General features: G+C 38.8%; 1 protein-coding gene across 7 annotated transcripts in view; it reads right to left on the reverse strand.

The window, feature by feature from the left end:
* Nucleotides 1-3,820: 3,820 nt before the first annotated feature.
* Enpp2 (ectonucleotide pyrophosphatase/phosphodiesterase 2) overlaps nt 3,821-17,308 on the reverse strand; it is a 109,955-nt gene continuing 96,467 nt past the window's right edge. For 5 of the 7 annotated variants that reach the window (XM_090339313.1, XM_090339312.1, XM_090339318.1 and 2 more), the window contains 7 exons: nt 16,144-16,218; nt 14,714-14,850; nt 13,237-13,372; nt 12,444-12,521; nt 9,581-9,713; nt 7,684-7,840; nt 3,821-4,413 (listed from right to left, as the gene is read on the reverse strand). In XM_090339313.1, coding sequence (XP_090195439.1) covers nt 4,243-4,413; nt 7,684-7,840; nt 9,581-9,713; nt 12,444-12,521; nt 13,237-13,372; nt 14,714-14,850; nt 16,144-16,218 — 887 coding nt within the window. In that variant the 3' untranslated portion in view covers nt 3,821-4,242. The remainder of the gene's footprint in view (nt 4,414-7,683; nt 7,841-9,580; nt 9,714-12,443; nt 12,522-13,236; nt 13,373-14,713; nt 14,851-16,143; nt 16,219-17,308) is intronic. The other 2 variants (XM_090339317.1, XM_090339315.1) reach the window with 1 other exon arrangement.

Raw genomic sequence — 17,308 nt, forward strand, 5'->3', positions numbered from 1 at the left:
GCATTGTGGCTCTTGGGCAGGCTTACGCAAACCCACTCTGGCACCAGTACTGCTTTTGTTGAGAGAATTCTTTTAAAACTCAACCCTCTTATAAACAATCCAGAATGTTTTCACCCTCTGGGAAACTATGGGGAGGCTGTTTGCCTGGTTTCCCCCAATGAGCTCATTTCAAAGAGGCAGTTTCAGAACCCATCCACTGAACAGGACCACCGTGCTAGCGAGTGGTTTGCTACTGGCTCAATGAAAGCGTGAATGGATTAAGGCTCAACATACTTTTTTAACTGAAAATAGCCTTGTAGACCATATTTTAATAGAGTCCCTTCCCATTTAGGGACTTTCATAAATAACCCCACAATGAACAATGTGTTTATCGGCCATTTACCTGAAATACTCAGTGACGGGAATGTTCTCTCTGGGTATGAGGTTTATTTGTGAGAAAGGAAGACTTGGCCTCAGAATAAAAATAGAGCAGCAGTACTCAACTGGTAACTGTTCTGTCAGAGAGAGCCTTAGGTGTAAGCCATTGTGAATAGAGTTCAATCAGGTAGTAAAGAAATCTAGCTTAGCAAGGAGCTTGCAACTACTTTTCAAAATAGAACCAACCCTTCGCCCTCGCAATGCTACTCAGGAGACACAGCCATAGCCATGAATAAGGAAACCTTCTTTAATGTCTACTTTATATATATTTGTATCCAGAACCATAGTAGGTCATTATTACGTATCCAGGTCAATATTGTGAAATCTTAAAATCTTATCTATTACTACTGCTTGAGACCTTTGGATTCATTTTCTTTTTTTTTTTTTTTTTTTGCCAGTCCTGGGCTTGAGCTCAGGGCCTGAGCACTGTCCTTGGACTTTCTCAAGGCTAGAGCTCTACCACTTGAGCCTCAGCACCACTTCTGGCTTTTTTCTATGTATGTGGTACCGAGGAATCGAACCCGGGTCTTCGTGCATGCTAGGCAAGCACTTTAACCACTAGGCCAAACTCCCGGCCCTGGATTCATTTTCAATGCACTTTTGACTGTTATTTGTGGTTTTAGTTCCTCCTCCTCCTCCTCCTCCTCCTCCTCCTCCTCCTCCTCCTCCTCCTCCTCCTCCTCCTCCTCCTCCCCCTCCTCCAGTATTTTCCCTCTTCCTCCAGTATTTTGTTCTCTTTTTGAGACAGGGTCTTGCTCCAGATGGCAGGGTTAGCCTAGACTGATCTCCAACTCTCATTCTCTCCCAGCAGTGCTGGAATTACAGGTGTGCTGTATCATACCTGGCTTCATTGTATTGTAAATAGAATAAAAATGCCTGAACTGGGTTGGTGCTACTTACCTTGATGCTACTGAGATCAAACTGACAGTAAAATCTTCACATTGAGGCCTTTCAAACTACCAATCCTCCTTAAGTTCTTCTTCTTTCTCATCCCTTTTCTTCTTCTTTTTTTTTTTTTTGCCAGTCCTGGGGCTTGAACTTAGGGCCTAAGCATGTCCTTAGACACTTTCTTTGCTCAAGTCTAGCCACTTGAGCCACAGCACCACTTCCAGCTTTTCCCTGTGTATGTGGTAACCAGGAATCAAACCCAGAGCTTCATGCATGCTAATGCGATCACTCTACCACTAGGCTGTGCTCCCAGCCCCATCCCTTTTCTTCTTAAGGCCAGTTCTTACCCCCAAGGCCTTAGCTAGAAGATTATCTACAATACTTACTTCCTCCATACCTCCTAGTCACTAGCTACATGTTTTATTCTTTCATGGCACTTAGCCTACAAAACCTCAGAGCTGGTCTGGGAGTGTGGCCTAGTAATAGAATGCTTGCCTAGCATTCACAAAGCCCTAAGTTTGATTCCTCAGTAGCATATACACAGAAAAAGCCAGAAGTGGTGCTGTGGCTCAAGTGGTAGAACTGTAGTCTTGAGAAAGCCCAAGAACAGTGCACATGCCCTGAGTTCAAGCCCCAGGACTGGCAAAACAAACAAACCTCAGAGCTTTCTAATAGGGTCTCTTTCTTGCAACAAAAAGTAAGTTATGTAAGTTAAGAACCCTTATTTATTTTACTCACTGTTTTAATCTCTACTGTTAAATATTTGTACTGAACTGTAATAGATTTCCAATAAATCATTGTTGAATATTAAGTGAATAAACCATAATCTATTCATTTCTACCTTACCACCATCCTACTGTAAACTCTAAAGCCCAATTCAAGCATCATTACACATCCCATCTCCATTCTTTTATTTATTAATTTTATTGTTGAGATAATGTATAGAGAGGTAACAGTTACATTCGTCAGGTAGTAGGTGCATTGATGCCCCTTCTCATGTTTTTTTTCCATTCTTCCATCAAGTCTTCCAAAGCTCCCATTTTTCAGTGTTTAGATACAATGAGAATGAAGAGCTACACGGACCTGGCATTATGTGCTCCATGATGCAGCTAGCAGCAGTGCCATGGTCACGCTTTCCAAGGCAGTGCTATAGCTGTGTTTCTCAAGCTTTAGGTTTTCCCTTATCACTGTCATGGGGTTTTTTGCATATTCTCAGCATTATTTTCCTATGTGTGCACGCATGTGTGCGCATGCACATGTGTGTGCATGTGTGTATGTGTGTATGCATGTGTGTATGTACATGTGTATATGTGTGTAGGTGTATGCATGTGTGTGCATGCATGTGTGTGTGCATGTGTGTGTGTGCACACATGTGCACATGCCTTTACTGGGGTACAGGCCTCTTGCTTTCACATGGCCATTTCTGCTTCTGTGGGCATACCACCACTTGAGCCATACTTCCACTTCCTGCTCTTTGCTGGTTAATTGGAGATCAAAAGCTCTCCAATTTCTCTGCCTAGAATGGCTTTCTCCATGAAAGAGAGGCTGAAAGGTTTTGAAAGACTTTGTACCTCTAGGCATCATTACTATTTAAAGACATAACTGCATACTATTGAAATCACCCTACATACCATTCAGAACCTTTATCATATTATATTGTGAAGAACACTTGTCACTTGGCATTTATTTCCCTTGCCATAACTGCCTAATAAAATGCACATGTCTCTACCTTGCTCACCTTAGTATCTCTCTTTATATTCTCCATGGTTCTTGGGTTGATGACTTGTATAACATAAATACTCAATAAAGTTCATGTTGGGTCTACTATTGAAGAATCTTTAACCGGTTTGGTTAAAAACTGGGCACTGGTGGCTCAAGTCTGTAATCCTAGCTACTCAGGAGGCTGAGATCAGAGGATCACAGTTCAAAGCCAGTCTAAGCAGGAAAGTTTAAGACTTTTATCTCTAATAAATAAAGCCAGAAGTGGTACAGTGGCTCTAGTGATAGAGTGCTAGCTTTAAGCACAAAGAGGCTCAAGGACAGTGCCCAGGCACAGAGTTTACACCCCAGGATGGGGATTGATACACAAATAATAAAAACAAAAATAAGAAACCTATAGACCATGGAGAATTCAAAAATTCACTTCTTTTGTTGGTTGGATTGAATTCAGATGCAGGATTGAACTCAGAGCACAAGTAGTTTTCAATGGTCTTCTGCTTCGGAAGTAAAGAGCTGGTGCTTGGTACACGAAATTATGTGTGTGAATTCTAGAAGAACTCCCTATATTCTTCCAAACTTCAATGTATTTTTTCAAGAGTTAGGAGAAAGTGTTTAAGAGTTCTCTGATTCTTTTTCCTCCTTCCCTCCTGATGTCTCATAGACACACATCTAACCCATCTCATCTCATCTCATTCAATATCAAGGAAGAATCTGGATAAGGACTGAGTACTAAAATATGGGCTCCTTTCATGAAGCAAACTCTCATTTATAAATAAAGGCCAAACCAAACCAGAAGAAAACTGAATGTGTGATTTATTATAGTTAAGATTGGTCTATAAGGTTTAAATATGTCTGTTACAGTTAATAGTAGATGAACGCAACTTTACAAAAATCAAGATTTTGATACAGTACAGGACTAAATGTGGCAATGGTGCATTGGAAAACTAATATTTCCTCAATGCAAATATCAAATCTGCAGCACCATTCAAAGCTTCTACTAAAAACTCAAGCTGCAGTATTTATTACACGCTCTACACAAGACCACTTAAATCAAGCATTAACAAGAAACAGTGGAGTCATTCAAGCTTAATATTGTCAGATTTGGTACAGGATTAAAATACTAAGTGTTTTTTAATGTCTTGGTTTCAAATTAATAAATACAAACATAATATAAAAATATACACCACTTGATAAGACTGCACTGCACTGATCAGAAAATCAAATCTCACTCTCATAAGTATGCAGGTATGTCTTGAGAGTCAGAATTTCTGAATAGCTACGGCTCGTCTTTCGGAAGAAATCCAGACTGGTGAGATGTTCAATATCCCGCACCCGAGCTGTGTGCATCTTTATAAGTTCTTCTACCCATTTTGACTCATCCTCTGAGCTCTGCAATAGAAACAGGGGTTACAAATTGTGATATAGTAAAGCTACCAGTACAACCATGCTCAGTGCAACAGTATTCACCATAGGTAAGGTATGGAACAAGCTCACATGCCCCTCAGTGGACAAATGGATCAAGAACATGTGGATAGATATACTCTCTCATAGAAACTATATATGCTTATCTATGAGAAAGGTTGATATTGTACTATGCGTAAAGAAATGGAAAGACCTGGAAACAATTATATTAAGTAAAATAAGTCAGGCCCAGAGAGATAAAGGATGCATGTGTTCCTTTAGCTGTGTAAGCTAGATTTAGCTTATAAATTTTATAAGTATGGTATGTAAGTAACTACAAATGTTCAAGGGAAAAGTCCAATAGTGTTGCTTCTTTGAAAGGGCAACATCAAAGTTCAACGAAAGAAAAACCAGGAAGGGGATACTTCTAAGGGGTGAGGGATGGGGTCAGGGGGAAAGACTCAGATGAATGGAGAGAAGATGGGGAAAGCCAATCCAGAATTCAGTGAATATCATACAAAATTAAGATGACTGAGAGAAGAGAGAGGTAGAGGAGGAATGGGAGAAAACTAAGAAAACTAAGAAAGATGCATTGTATTCATAAACTGCATTCTTAAATAACAATGCCTTTGCACAACTACTTAAAGATAATTTAAAAAGAAAAAGAAATAGAGCAACTAGAGAGCCAGGATCTTCCTGAACCACTTTCTCTAAATGGTCATTTTGCTTCATGTCCACGAACAACCTGTTACACAAAGCTACACAGACCCAGTGCGTGTCCTTCCTTCCCCCCTGACCTTCCTGTGACTCCACTGCATTCCCCTTGGTAATACACCACAAGTACCTGCCCTCGGCTGTAAACATTTTCAGCAGCAATTAGCTGTACCAAACAAATGAGATGTGGTGTGAGAAGGCACTATTCTCAGTAGGTTCCAAGAATATAAATCAAAATTAGGAAAACCATAGACCCTGAGAATTCAATAATTTGCTTCCTTTGTCGGCTGTCAAATGTAAGAGTGAACAGAGTGCAAGTAACTGGTGCTGTTCTTGTTCCCCAAGGAAAGTGAAGAGCTAAAGGACAAAATAAGGTATGTGTGTTCTAAGACAGTCCTAAAGAACCCACTGCATCAACCACAACTTCTTGGATTGCAATAAATTGCTATTTCAATGAATTTTACATTATACAACATAGGCGCTACCTTTGGTGCTTTAGCGCTGGAGAAATCTTAGTTGAAAATGTGACTCTTGGCTATGAGAACTTGGTTAGGTCATTTCTTTTCACAAGATCTCATTTCTTCATAAGATTAATCAATAGCACTAACTTCAGAAGTTTCTTGAGAGGTAGAAAAAAAGGGAGATGAAGGAACAGGGAAATGTGGAACAGAAATATCATGGAAGAAAGGTAAGAAACATCTTTCTGACTTTCATAAAATGGGCCCGCCCCATGGCACAATTCCAGCTGGTGACTCAGTTGTCTCTTATTAAACAATCCATTTCATGGCTAACTCTAAACAAAAAGATAATTCTGGGAAAGCAGTCATTTGGGTCTCAGAAACATTTCATTTTGGAAAGAAGTTAAGGGAAAAAATAAGATCAAGTTATGGGCAGAGCCACCATTCTTAGTAAAGAGGAGCAGGACGGCTTTTGAAGAGGATTTTACTTCTTAATGCCCCTGAACTGCAATGCGCCCCCCCCCCCCACCAAGTCTTTCTAGAAGTCAAAAGGTGGCTGCATGTCCCAAAGCCAAGAGTGTTTTAGACATGCCCTTCCCCAGCCCTTGACCACTAATGGTCTCAGTGAGCTACCGACCCAAAGCCAAAAACCTGTAAAGGTTTTCTCAGAAAGCTTCAACCACACAGACCTGGACAGGGAGCTCCAGCAGCTTGTGCCAGGCCTAACTAAATATGTACCATAAGGGTGTTGTTTCAGGAAGCCAATGCCTGGCCATCTCAGGAAAAATGAAGAGATGGGAAGAAATTGCTTTGCAGGCTGAAGAAGTAAGGATTTTGGCCTCCCATGCTCCACCCTCCTACCCAAACTAACCAAGATCTCTGCAATTCACAGGAAAGACCAAAATATAACATTACCCACAATGCTACTGACCGATCCTCAGAGTGACCATATAATTAACAAAGTAGGAGGTCTCCAGATGGGTCAGGAACCCCTCAGAGCGAGCAGAGGTTGTATTTTGAGAGAATTTTCATATTCTGCTCATCTGTTTGATTTTTAAAAAATGGTCAGTGAGTCCAGTGTTTCCTTTGTAAGTGCAATCATTTAAAAGTGTGAATGGATGGGGGGAGAAGGTTTTTCCCAATTTAAATCATAGTAAACTAGGATTATAGAAATTCAAAGAGAAGAAACAAAAGCAGTGCTTTGCTACTTCTTGCCTACTTTGGTGGAACAGTGTTTTCTTCAAGCTCTCATACACTAAAATCTGGTTTCCAAATTGGAATTACAGCTGGGTGCTGGGGGCTCATATCTGTAATCCTAGCTACTCAAGAGGCTGAGATCTGAGGATTGTAGTTTGAAGTTAACCAGGGCAAAAAAGTCTATGAGATTCTTATGTCCCCACATGCCCCACCAAAAAATAATAATAATAATAAGCCAGCAGTAGAGCTCTGACTCAAGTGGCAGAGCATTAACTTTGAGTCAAAGAAATTCAGGGACAGCTTCAAGGCCCTGAGTTCAAGCACCAGGACCAACACAGAAATATATATGTAAACTACCAGGGGCCAGTGGCTCATACCTGTTACCCTAGCTACTCGGAAGGCTAAGATCTAAGGATCTTGGTTGATGTTCAGCCCAGTCAGAAAAGTCCATGACACTCTTATTTCCAGCTAGCCAGCATAAAACTGTAAGTAGAGGTGTAGACAACCAACCACAAGTAAAAAAGCTAAGGAACAGTGCCCAGGCCCTGAGTTCAAGCCCCAGTAATAGCACCAGTAAATAAATAAGAAAATAGCAAGAGCCATATGGACTTTTTCGTCATTTGTCAAAACTGAACACATAAATAGAAATGATATTAAATGTACGTATACATATGCACTATGAAAAGTAAAAATCTATAATCTATTAACAGACAACATACTCGGGTGGTGTGTTAAACAGAGTGCTATTTGGGCTCTTTCTTCTTTCCTCTTTGTGGGGCAATTCAAACACTTTGCCGGTAAGTTTCTAGTTCAGTCATGGGAAATATACTTTAAGAAGCAAATGCTGAATATGGAAGTGCATTCTAAAGAAGTATGTCCTGGAACTCACATTGCAGCTCTCATCATTGTCTGGGCGATGGGGAAGGATGAAGGAAGACACGGACAGTGGCCCGTCACACTTGTCAGCAGGCTGAGTGAAATCCAGGCAGCTGGTGATGATGCTGTAGTAGTGAGTCGGAACAGGAATGGAACTGCCTTCCACGTACCTGAAACAGGAGATGGAAACACACAGCAGATAGGCAACCCTCCTTTTGTAAATAATCACCAATGATTTTTGCCTCCATTTTTCAAATTACTTCCCACTCAACTGAGTTATCTTTCACACTATATCTTTGAGCATAATTTTTTTCTGCCTAGAATTCTCTCTCCACCCAGTAAATGAGAAAGCTATTGCAGGCGGGACAAAAGGATTCCAATGCAAGACTTGAAATCAGGAAATGGCATAAAAAAGATCAGCGTTGTGGGAACAAAATAAAAAGCCCAAAGAGGGGCTGGGAGTTTGGCCTAGTGGTTAAAGTGCTTGCCTAGCATGCACAAAGACCCGGGTTCAATTCCTTGGTATCACATACATAGAAAAAAGCCGGAAGTGGTGTTGAGGCTCAAGTGGTAGAGCTCTAGCCTTGAGAAAGTCCAAGGACAGTGCTCAGGCCCTGAGCTCAAGCCCAGGACTGGCAAAAAAAGAAAAAGCCCAAAGAGTCAAAGACAAACTCTGGTAGATTCTAAGAGCCAGGGTGAAGATTCCTTCAAGAGCACTACTTGGGCAATAATGCTCTAATGAAGGTTTTTGTGACAAAGAATGTCACTATTATAGCTGTAGTTCAGGAAGATAACCTGAGTGGAAGTGTAGAAAATAAACCAGAGTGATGAGACATGGAACTTAAGGCAATAAATAACCCTTCCAAGCTACCATGAGATCCTATACTTGGCCCAAAGAACTCATTTGCCAGTTGAAGCTCTGGGGACAGAGTATAAACAATGAACCTGGTAATATAAAAGTCTGCTAAAGAAATGGTAAGACATCTCGAATTTCTCACCTGGCTTTCTATGATCTTAATTTTAGCCATTTTACAAGCATTGAAATCATGATTAAGCTAATAATTTAATTTTGGCTAAAAACTCCCATAATGATCTGCAACAAAATATACATAAGATGAAGTTTCTCTTATGAAAATCAAATATGTTTTATTAGTTATCTGAGTTTTAAATAACTATTCTCTAAGAATCTTTAAATCACAATTAGACCTTCTCTTACTTTCTGTGCTGCTAACTCATACATAATTAATATTAAATGATAACTTATTTTCAATTTGTAATGTGATTCTTCTTGTATTCCTCACATGGATTGTGAGTTCCTTATGAACTCACAGTTTACCTTTATATACCCCCTAATAACCCCAAGGAGAGAGACAGAGACACATAGATTCACGTAAAATCTATATTCAGGGGGTTTGGCCTAGTGGTAGAGTGCTTGCCTAGCATGCACAAAGACCCAGGTTCGATTCCTTGGTAACAGATACATATTAAAAAAAACTGGAGGTGGTGCTGAGGCTCAAGTGGTAGAGCTCTAGCCTTGAGAAAGTCCAAGAACAGTGCTCAGGACCTGAGCTCAAGCCCCAAGGCTGGCAAAAAAAATCTATATTCAATTTCTTAATGAGACAAATTGAATAAAAAATATTAACAATTCCCTAAGTCTCCTCATTTAATGAAAGTGGTAAACATCTTTCTACTGAAGAGTTGTTGAAGAATACACTAGCACTGTTAACTATTTTATGTTTTCTTTCATGAAGTAGAAAATTTACTCTCTACAAAATCCCAGATTAACTACATTCAAAGAAAAAAATGAAAGGGTATCAACTTTTTTTATAATATATGAATATTTGAAAAGCAGCCTAGAGTGATGTCTTAGAATATAAGTATCATACCCTGGATGAAAAGGAAAAACTCACTGTTTGATTTCATCCTCTGTGTCACGTAAGCCATTGTAGTCATAGTCAAAAATGGGTCCACTTATCACATTAACTCCATTTCTCTCTGAAGCATATTTCTTCACCAGTACTCTTTGGAAGTGATTCCACACCCCTATGTAAAGACAATAATCAGTTTTCATGAACCAGATCCTTCGCTTTGGTCAAATCTCTCTAGAATGTATCCTACAAGCCAAGAACAAATAGAATTACTGTGACTTATGAGCTGGAATCTGAAGCAGGTGTTTCCTTTGCAGAACATGCCAGCTCAAGAACAGGATATGGAGAAGAAGTGTGGGGTTTCTGACTAAATGGAAATAAGGCCTTCCTTTCTCTTTGCTTCCTTTATGATCTCATCCATATGCTTAGTCTCCAACATGCAATTCATTTATCTGAAGTTTGGCCATGTGGCACCATTTTTAATGCTTTTTCTATCCTGCCCTATTACTAACCTCTCTGAAATGAGCTCCCACAAAAGACTAGTTACGTTTATACTGTAAATCAGACTTCTCTTACTCACTCCCTTTCTTTACCCTCTCTTTTCCTCTTCTTTTCTTCATTCCTCTCCTCCACTTCTTCCTTCTCCTCTTCTTCCTTTCTTTTTGTCCTTTTCCTCTTTCTTCTCTTTCTGTTCCCCCTCTTTCTGTCTTTTTCATACATTTATATACACACTACCCATTTCTAATACTTCATATAATTTTTATTATAATTAAAATAAAACTCCACCCCTACACATGAGCCCTGTCTACCTCTTATTTTACTTCCTTCTTTTTCCCCTCTCTGGTATCAGGCTTTCTTCCTCCAACTTTGCCAAACATGTCCTAGCCTAAGATTTTGGATTTGTCCTTCTTTCTGCCCAAACTCATTCCCTGCCCTATATGTCTGTTTTTTCCACTATAATCCACTTCTCCCTTCTAAAGTCACCCCTTTCAGAGAATTTCAGAGCTCCTTCAGGTCACAATTTAAAGGACAGGTAGATAAAAAAAAAACAAATATCTACTTGAGGAGAGAAGAAAGGAGGAGAAAGAGAAGAAAGAACAGAGAGAGATGAGGAGAGAGAGAGGGAGGGAGAGGGGGGGCAGATAGACAGTGACAGACACAGACACAGACACAGACACACAGAGAGAAACAACAATAACAGGCAAAAGGCAAAACTTGCAGAAATTTGACATTTGAAAAAAATATTCCCCCTGGAAAGAACAGAAAGTTTTCCACACCAGCTTCAGGGTTATACTACATTCCTTTTATTACTGGTTAGTCAAAAGGAAACGGTGCTACGGCTCAAGTGGTAGAGCACTAGCCTTGAGTTGAAGAGCTCAGTGACAGTGCCCAGGCCCAGAGTTCAAGCCCCAGTCAGTCACTGAAAATGAAGTAAAATACCAGAGAAAGAGATATCAATGTGCAAGAATTAATGCACTTACTACCTGACCAATGTAACTGTAACCCCTCTATACATTATCCTGACAATAAAATAAGATAATAAAAGAAAAAAAGACCAGAGAAGGTATTTCATAATTCTTTTTCTATGTATAGATAGATGGGTACATAGAGGGACAGATAGATGGATGTATTATTTATTATGAGAACAAGAAAGCAGATTGGTTTGGCTGGTGCGATTAATTTTAAGGCTCAGAAGTTATGTGATTTAAAAAAATCTCTTCATTTCACCAATGAGAAGTAAACTGGAATGTTTAGGATCACATCACCAGTGGTCATAATCCAGAGATTTGGTTTGGTTGACCAGAGTTTAACGTATCTATCTAGTAAATACAATCACTATCTTCCAAAAATGTTTATGTCTTTATAAAAATAATGTTTAGCCAGACTCGTGCCTATAATCCTAACTACCTAGGAGGTTGAGATCTGAGGATTGAAGTTCAAAGCTAAGGCAGTCACTAAAGTCTGTGAGACTCTTATCTCCAATTAATCACCAAAAAACCAACTGTGACTCAAGGGATAGGGTGATAGTCTTGAGCTGAAGAGCTCAGAGACAGGTACAGGCCAAGGGGTAGGACGGTGGCCTGGAACTGAAGAGCTCAAGGACAACGTCCAGGCCCAGAGTTCAAGTCCCATGAACTAACTAACTAAATAAATAAATAAAATAACTTTTGCATTCAAAAACTAAAACAGCTAGATTCTGGTAGCTCACACCTAGCTACTCAAGAGGCTGAGATTTAAGATTGAGGTTTGAAGCCAGCCTCACAGGATAAGTCCCTGAAACTCTTATCTCTAATTGGCTAGCAAAAAAGCCAGAAGTGGAGCTGTGGCTCAAGTGATAAGAGCACTAGCTTTGAGCAAAAAAAGCCCAGAGATAGTGCTCATGTCCTGAGTTCAAACCCCAGACCAACACACACACACACACACACACACACACTCTAAAATGATTTGCATAGCTCTAAAATGATCTGAAATTAATACTCAGATGAGTCAAAAGACCCCTTAATCCTTTGCTGGGTTCAACATTCAGAGTCAGTGTTCCGAATACAGGAGCTAAAGGACAGTAAATACTTTTACTGTACTGTTCAGTAAATAAATACCAAGTGACCTCCAAAATTCAGTGAAGATCATTTTTAACCATGAAAATTATAAGCATTAAAACAGAGAGAACACAAACTTGAACTTAGCTTCTACCACTTATGACTTGGGTCACTTTCTATGTCATCAGATTCAAATTTCAGATCAGCAGAAGGGAATTTACATGAAAGGTCTTCAAAAATTATAAAAGCTAAATATCCAAAGGGCATTATTAATATTAAAGTCACTATAAAGGTAGGAAAGATAAATGGTAACTTTAGAAATATTTATTTTCAGAAGTAACAGTTTATTAGGCAAATATTGGACTTACGTTTGAAAGCAGGATACATTGGAACCATATTAGTTACAAGGAATGCATCGTATTTAGCTTCTGGTGAAGAGCTCAAATCTAAGCATTAAGAAAGCAAATAGTGTAAATTATTCACCAAAATCTATATAAACAGAAATAGGCTTCTAGACTGGTCCAAACAACAGTGAAGGAATGAACCTACTTTTTATTCTTACTCATTACTTCCTTTAGACAATATTATCTACTTTCTTCCCATTCAATCTTTTTCCCTACTTAATACCTTTCTCCCAAAGTTGTTTATAGTCCTTTTCTTCCTACCTAGTTATTGACCCTACTACATATTTTATTAAAGAACTCGATTTCCTTAGTGCAATTTACATTTGTAAAATTCCTTAACAGAGGGAGTGTGAGTCTGATCAAGATACATTGAATTCATATATGGACATGTCAAAATGAAACCCTCTTTTTAGAAATGCGGAAAAAAGAAAATCACTATAATCTTTAAATATTTCAATAGCTAACGAGAGCTAATTAAAGGTTCTACGTATCTTTAAAAGATCACCACCATTAGAGTATTACTTAAAGGATTTGTTATTTCACTCTCAGATTCTCATTTGTAGAAAGGAATAGTAAGTTTCCCTTACACTTTAGAATTCTCCTGGAAAACTAGATTTCTGGTCACTGGTGGGGTAATGGGAATGGGGAGATAATTCTCTCATGTGCCCTCTTCTGAAGAAAACCAGAGCCACTAAAACCCTAAATAGCATGTGTCACCCTCCAGAATGCACCCACAGCCTAAAGCTCTGTAACTTACAAGGAGGAAAGAGGAATCCATAAGACATCTGTTTATCATTTTTGTAGGCCAAACAGTTCTGACTGAAACCAGGAGAAACACGGACATCAGGACGGACACAATTGGTCAGATGCTCAGGAACTCCAGAAACCTCAGCCTGCAAAGCCAGAGACAGTCATTCTACTACAGAGACAACCACTTTCAAAGGACATACTCACACCAGATTGCTCTCTTACAAATAATCCTACCCCAAACTCTGCTGGCTGGACACAGTTAACATTCTGATATTGTCTCCTTTAAAAGGGTCCTACTGGGGGCTGGGAGCATGACCTACTGATAGAGTGCTTGCCTAGCATGCACAAAGACCTGGGTTCAATTCCTTGATACCACATATATAGAAAAAGCCAGAACTGGTGCTATGGCTCAAGTGGTAGAGTGCTAGCCTTGAGAAAGTCCAAGGACTTAATGCCCAAGGAAATAATGCATAGGATTCCACAAAATTAACACTTTTATCATCATCATCATCATCATCATAATAATAATAATAGGCCTGAAGTATTGCTTAGTGGTAGAATTCTTGCCTAGCATGCATGAACCCTGGGTTCAAGTTCTCATTGCCACGTACATAGAAAAGTTGGGACTGGTGCTGTGGCTCAAGTGGTAGAGTACTAACCTTGAGAAAGCTCAAGGACAATACTCAGTCCCCAAGTTCAAGACCCAGGACTGGCAAAAAAGAAGAGATAAAATAGTAATAACAATAACAATAATAATAATAATCTAACACTCTTAGAAAGGATATCCATGTCCTTTCTTTAAAAAAGGCTATATACATATATAATGTACATATATGTACAGAAAACATATGGAATGCATAAGAATATACATGTGTATGTACAGTACAAATCAAAAAGGAGATATATGGGGCAAAGAAATATTTTCTTCATTTATATAAAGCAACTAAGAAATGGATTTCAATGGTCAAGTTACTTTTTCTAATTATGATATTTATCTACATATCTCATCTTCATTGCATTCCAGTATATACCTTCTATTAAAATGCAAGCAAGATGCTAGGTATATTGTACTAAAGCAGGGTGCTGGTGGGGTAGGGTTAGGTATGGACAGGAAGCATATGAGGATTCAATTTTCCAGTAAATCTTGGTGCTAATTGAAATCTTAAAAAAAATCAACATTTATTAAAGTAAACAAATAAGACAACCCATTTTATGACTTCTCTAACAATTGGGCAAAAGTTAAGTAGAGTTAAAAACAAAACAGAAAGAATTAGTATGCTCTCTTTGATCATCTCAATGTATTGCTATGCAACTATTAGTAAAGATTAGTTCAAAATATCCTGGATGAAATGCAACAGGACTTCTTCTATCAGGAAGAAAAGAAGATGAAGTCTAAGAGAATACTCTTTAAGCAAGCAGCAATCATTGTATTGATGCAAGGAATGTGATAAAGAAAGAGTGTAAGTTCCAATTTTCTTAGTGACCTGTTTGGAAACAGTATATGAGGTCCAGAGTGGCATTAAGAAAACTTCACTGTAACCACTTTCAAAGTCTGTATGGTACAAGATGTCATATCGGGTCCGATAAAGCACTGCAGGTCTTCCATAGAGGAGATGTCTTTCTAGGAAAGAAAATAGAATAAACTATGTTAAATGCATACCAAACCTTAAATGTTAAGGAAATATTAGGAGTGATACAAGTGTTCTAAAATTTGCTAGCTTACTTATTAATAACATAACACCTTCTCCTTAATTTAATCAAATTACTTTTCCTAGCACTTTAAGGATTTATCTGATGTCCTCAGCATGGAAGACAGCAGTTTCACAGTTAAGAAAACTATCAGGTAAATGTCACGTTTATGTCAATGCAGATTTTAGTTGTAAAAAATTTTAAATATGTATGGAAAAGAAACCCATAAGTAAATTTTGAAAGTGATTCAGGCAAGAAGATGGGGTGTTTTTTGTAGAAGTAAATAGTCTGATCTCTGAAAGGGTTGACAAATTAAACAATGATTTAATTAAGAAGAAGGTACCTTTTATCATTATTTGCAAATTGCACCTCAAATATGCATTATTTTAGCATCAAAAGTGAGTGATAAGCATTTAAAGTAAGTAGCTTGGTCATATGGGAGTAAACTCTTCAGGTAGGAACTTAAAGGAACATGTATAGATAAAATAAGTGGGCATTCATGAGAGTCATTTAAATACAGAAGAGAGAAGTTCATCCATTAACAAAGAACTCACTTAAAATACCCAAATGCTGTCAGATTCCCTAAAGAAAAGTTCTCCACTTTAGGAAGCAAAATAAAATTCAGAAAATTTACTCTTTAAGGAAAGAATTGGAATTTGAAATGCTTCATTCCCCACTCACAATAAAAGCCTGAAGCTCCCCCTGCCCACCTGGGATAGGCTAAACCTTGCCACCAACTTGTAGAAATGGGGTTCTCTTTAGTCCCAAACATTTACTAGGGATTGAGACTTAGGCAATTCACCATTCCCTAAGAACTAATGGTTTTTTAAGCAATCTGTTTCCACTATTGCTTTATAAGAGAAAATCCGTTCTGACAATCACTTATTAAATTATGTATACATGTTGCTTTAATTAAAGGGTTGCCATCCTGGCAGAATAGATCAGCCTTCACAGAATATTTTGCAAACCCCTCCCAAGTAGAACTGCTGATTTGAGGCAGAATGGTACATATGATTGCAACACAATCCTGTTCTAAGCATTGCAGTAAGTGGAAAAGCCCTGCTGAGGCTGCCAAATTTGGGGGCCCACCCCGAAGAATTAAACATAACATGACAATATTAAATAAGTGAAGTGTAACAAACAAAGTAAAAGCCAGCAAATCGTTAACAGTAGTACTTGGGGGCAGTAAACCAGCCCAGCCTTTCCTTCAAAACTCAAACCAAACCTTTTCTAGGTTCAAAATTTCCATTAAGGTTTTCCTTGTTTTCATTTTTGCTGCCTCTGAATTTCCTGGTTTCAGCTGGAAGCAAAAGTATCAGAATTCCTTGAGAAACTCTTCTGCTCCTAATCATTCATGTTTTAATGCTTACCAAGCATGTTCCTCCGAACTCAGATTCAAGCCTAGCCTCTCATCTATTTCATGAGGGTGATAACAAAATAGCAGCCATGTTTCTCCATGCACCACCCCTCCACATAGCATCAAAAGGTAATAGTTTGAATAAGTCAAAGTCTCCACCAACTCGTCCTTCCTCCAGGCCTCCTCATTCTACAAGGGCGGCTTTCTTTCCAACACCTTGCTTCTTATCATCATGAGAAGCTCTATAATATAATACATGTGATTTATTTGATCACTCTCCAAGATATTCTGTACATGGTAACATAAAGAAATAAATGGTAAGGCAACTGTGAAATAATCGTGTAATATTAGGAAGAAGGAAATGTCTAAAAACAGTTATCAAAGCACCTGCAAAACACTATCTTTCCAAGTCTGTTTATAACTTTTATGTGATCACTTAAATAAAAGTTGATAATACTCACCTCCCCCCCCTCAAAAAAAAAGAAAAGGAAATAACTCTCCAGGGGTCTTCACCAATCCTGTCTCTTCTCTTCTTCCAAATATATCCACTGATAGATTTCCCCATGAAACTTGGAAAGGAAGTCTTCCTTTCCTTTTCCTTTTCCCTTTCCCTTTCCCTTTTCCCTTTCCCCTTTTTCCCCTTCCCTTCCCTTCCCTTTCCTTTCCTTTCCTTTCCTTTCCTTTCCTTTCCTCCTCCTCCTCCTCCTCCTCCTCCTCCTCCTCCTCCTCCTCCTCCTCCTCCTCCTCCTTCTCCTTCTTCTTCCTCTCTCTTTCTCTTTCTCTCTCTCTCTCTCTCTCTCTCTCTCTCTCTCTCTCTCTCTTTCTCTCTTCCCCTCTCTCTCTCTTTCTTTCTTCCTTTCTTTTTTGAATGGTACTGGGGCTTGAACTTAGAGTCTTGGCATAGTCCTTGCACTTTTATGCTCAAGGCTAACACTACTACTTGAGCCACCACTTCACTTCTGGGTTTTTGGTGGTTATTGGATATAAGAGCACTTTTCCTGCCCAGGCTGGCTTCAAACTCTGTAATCTTTAG

The sequence above is a fragment of the Megascapheus bottae genome, chromosome 9 (genome assembly GCF_031878675.1).
Source record: "Megascapheus bottae isolate mThoBot1 chromosome 9, mThoBot2.hap1, whole genome shotgun sequence".
Classification (NCBI taxonomy): domain Eukaryota; kingdom Metazoa; phylum Chordata; class Mammalia; order Rodentia; family Geomyidae; genus Megascapheus; species Megascapheus bottae.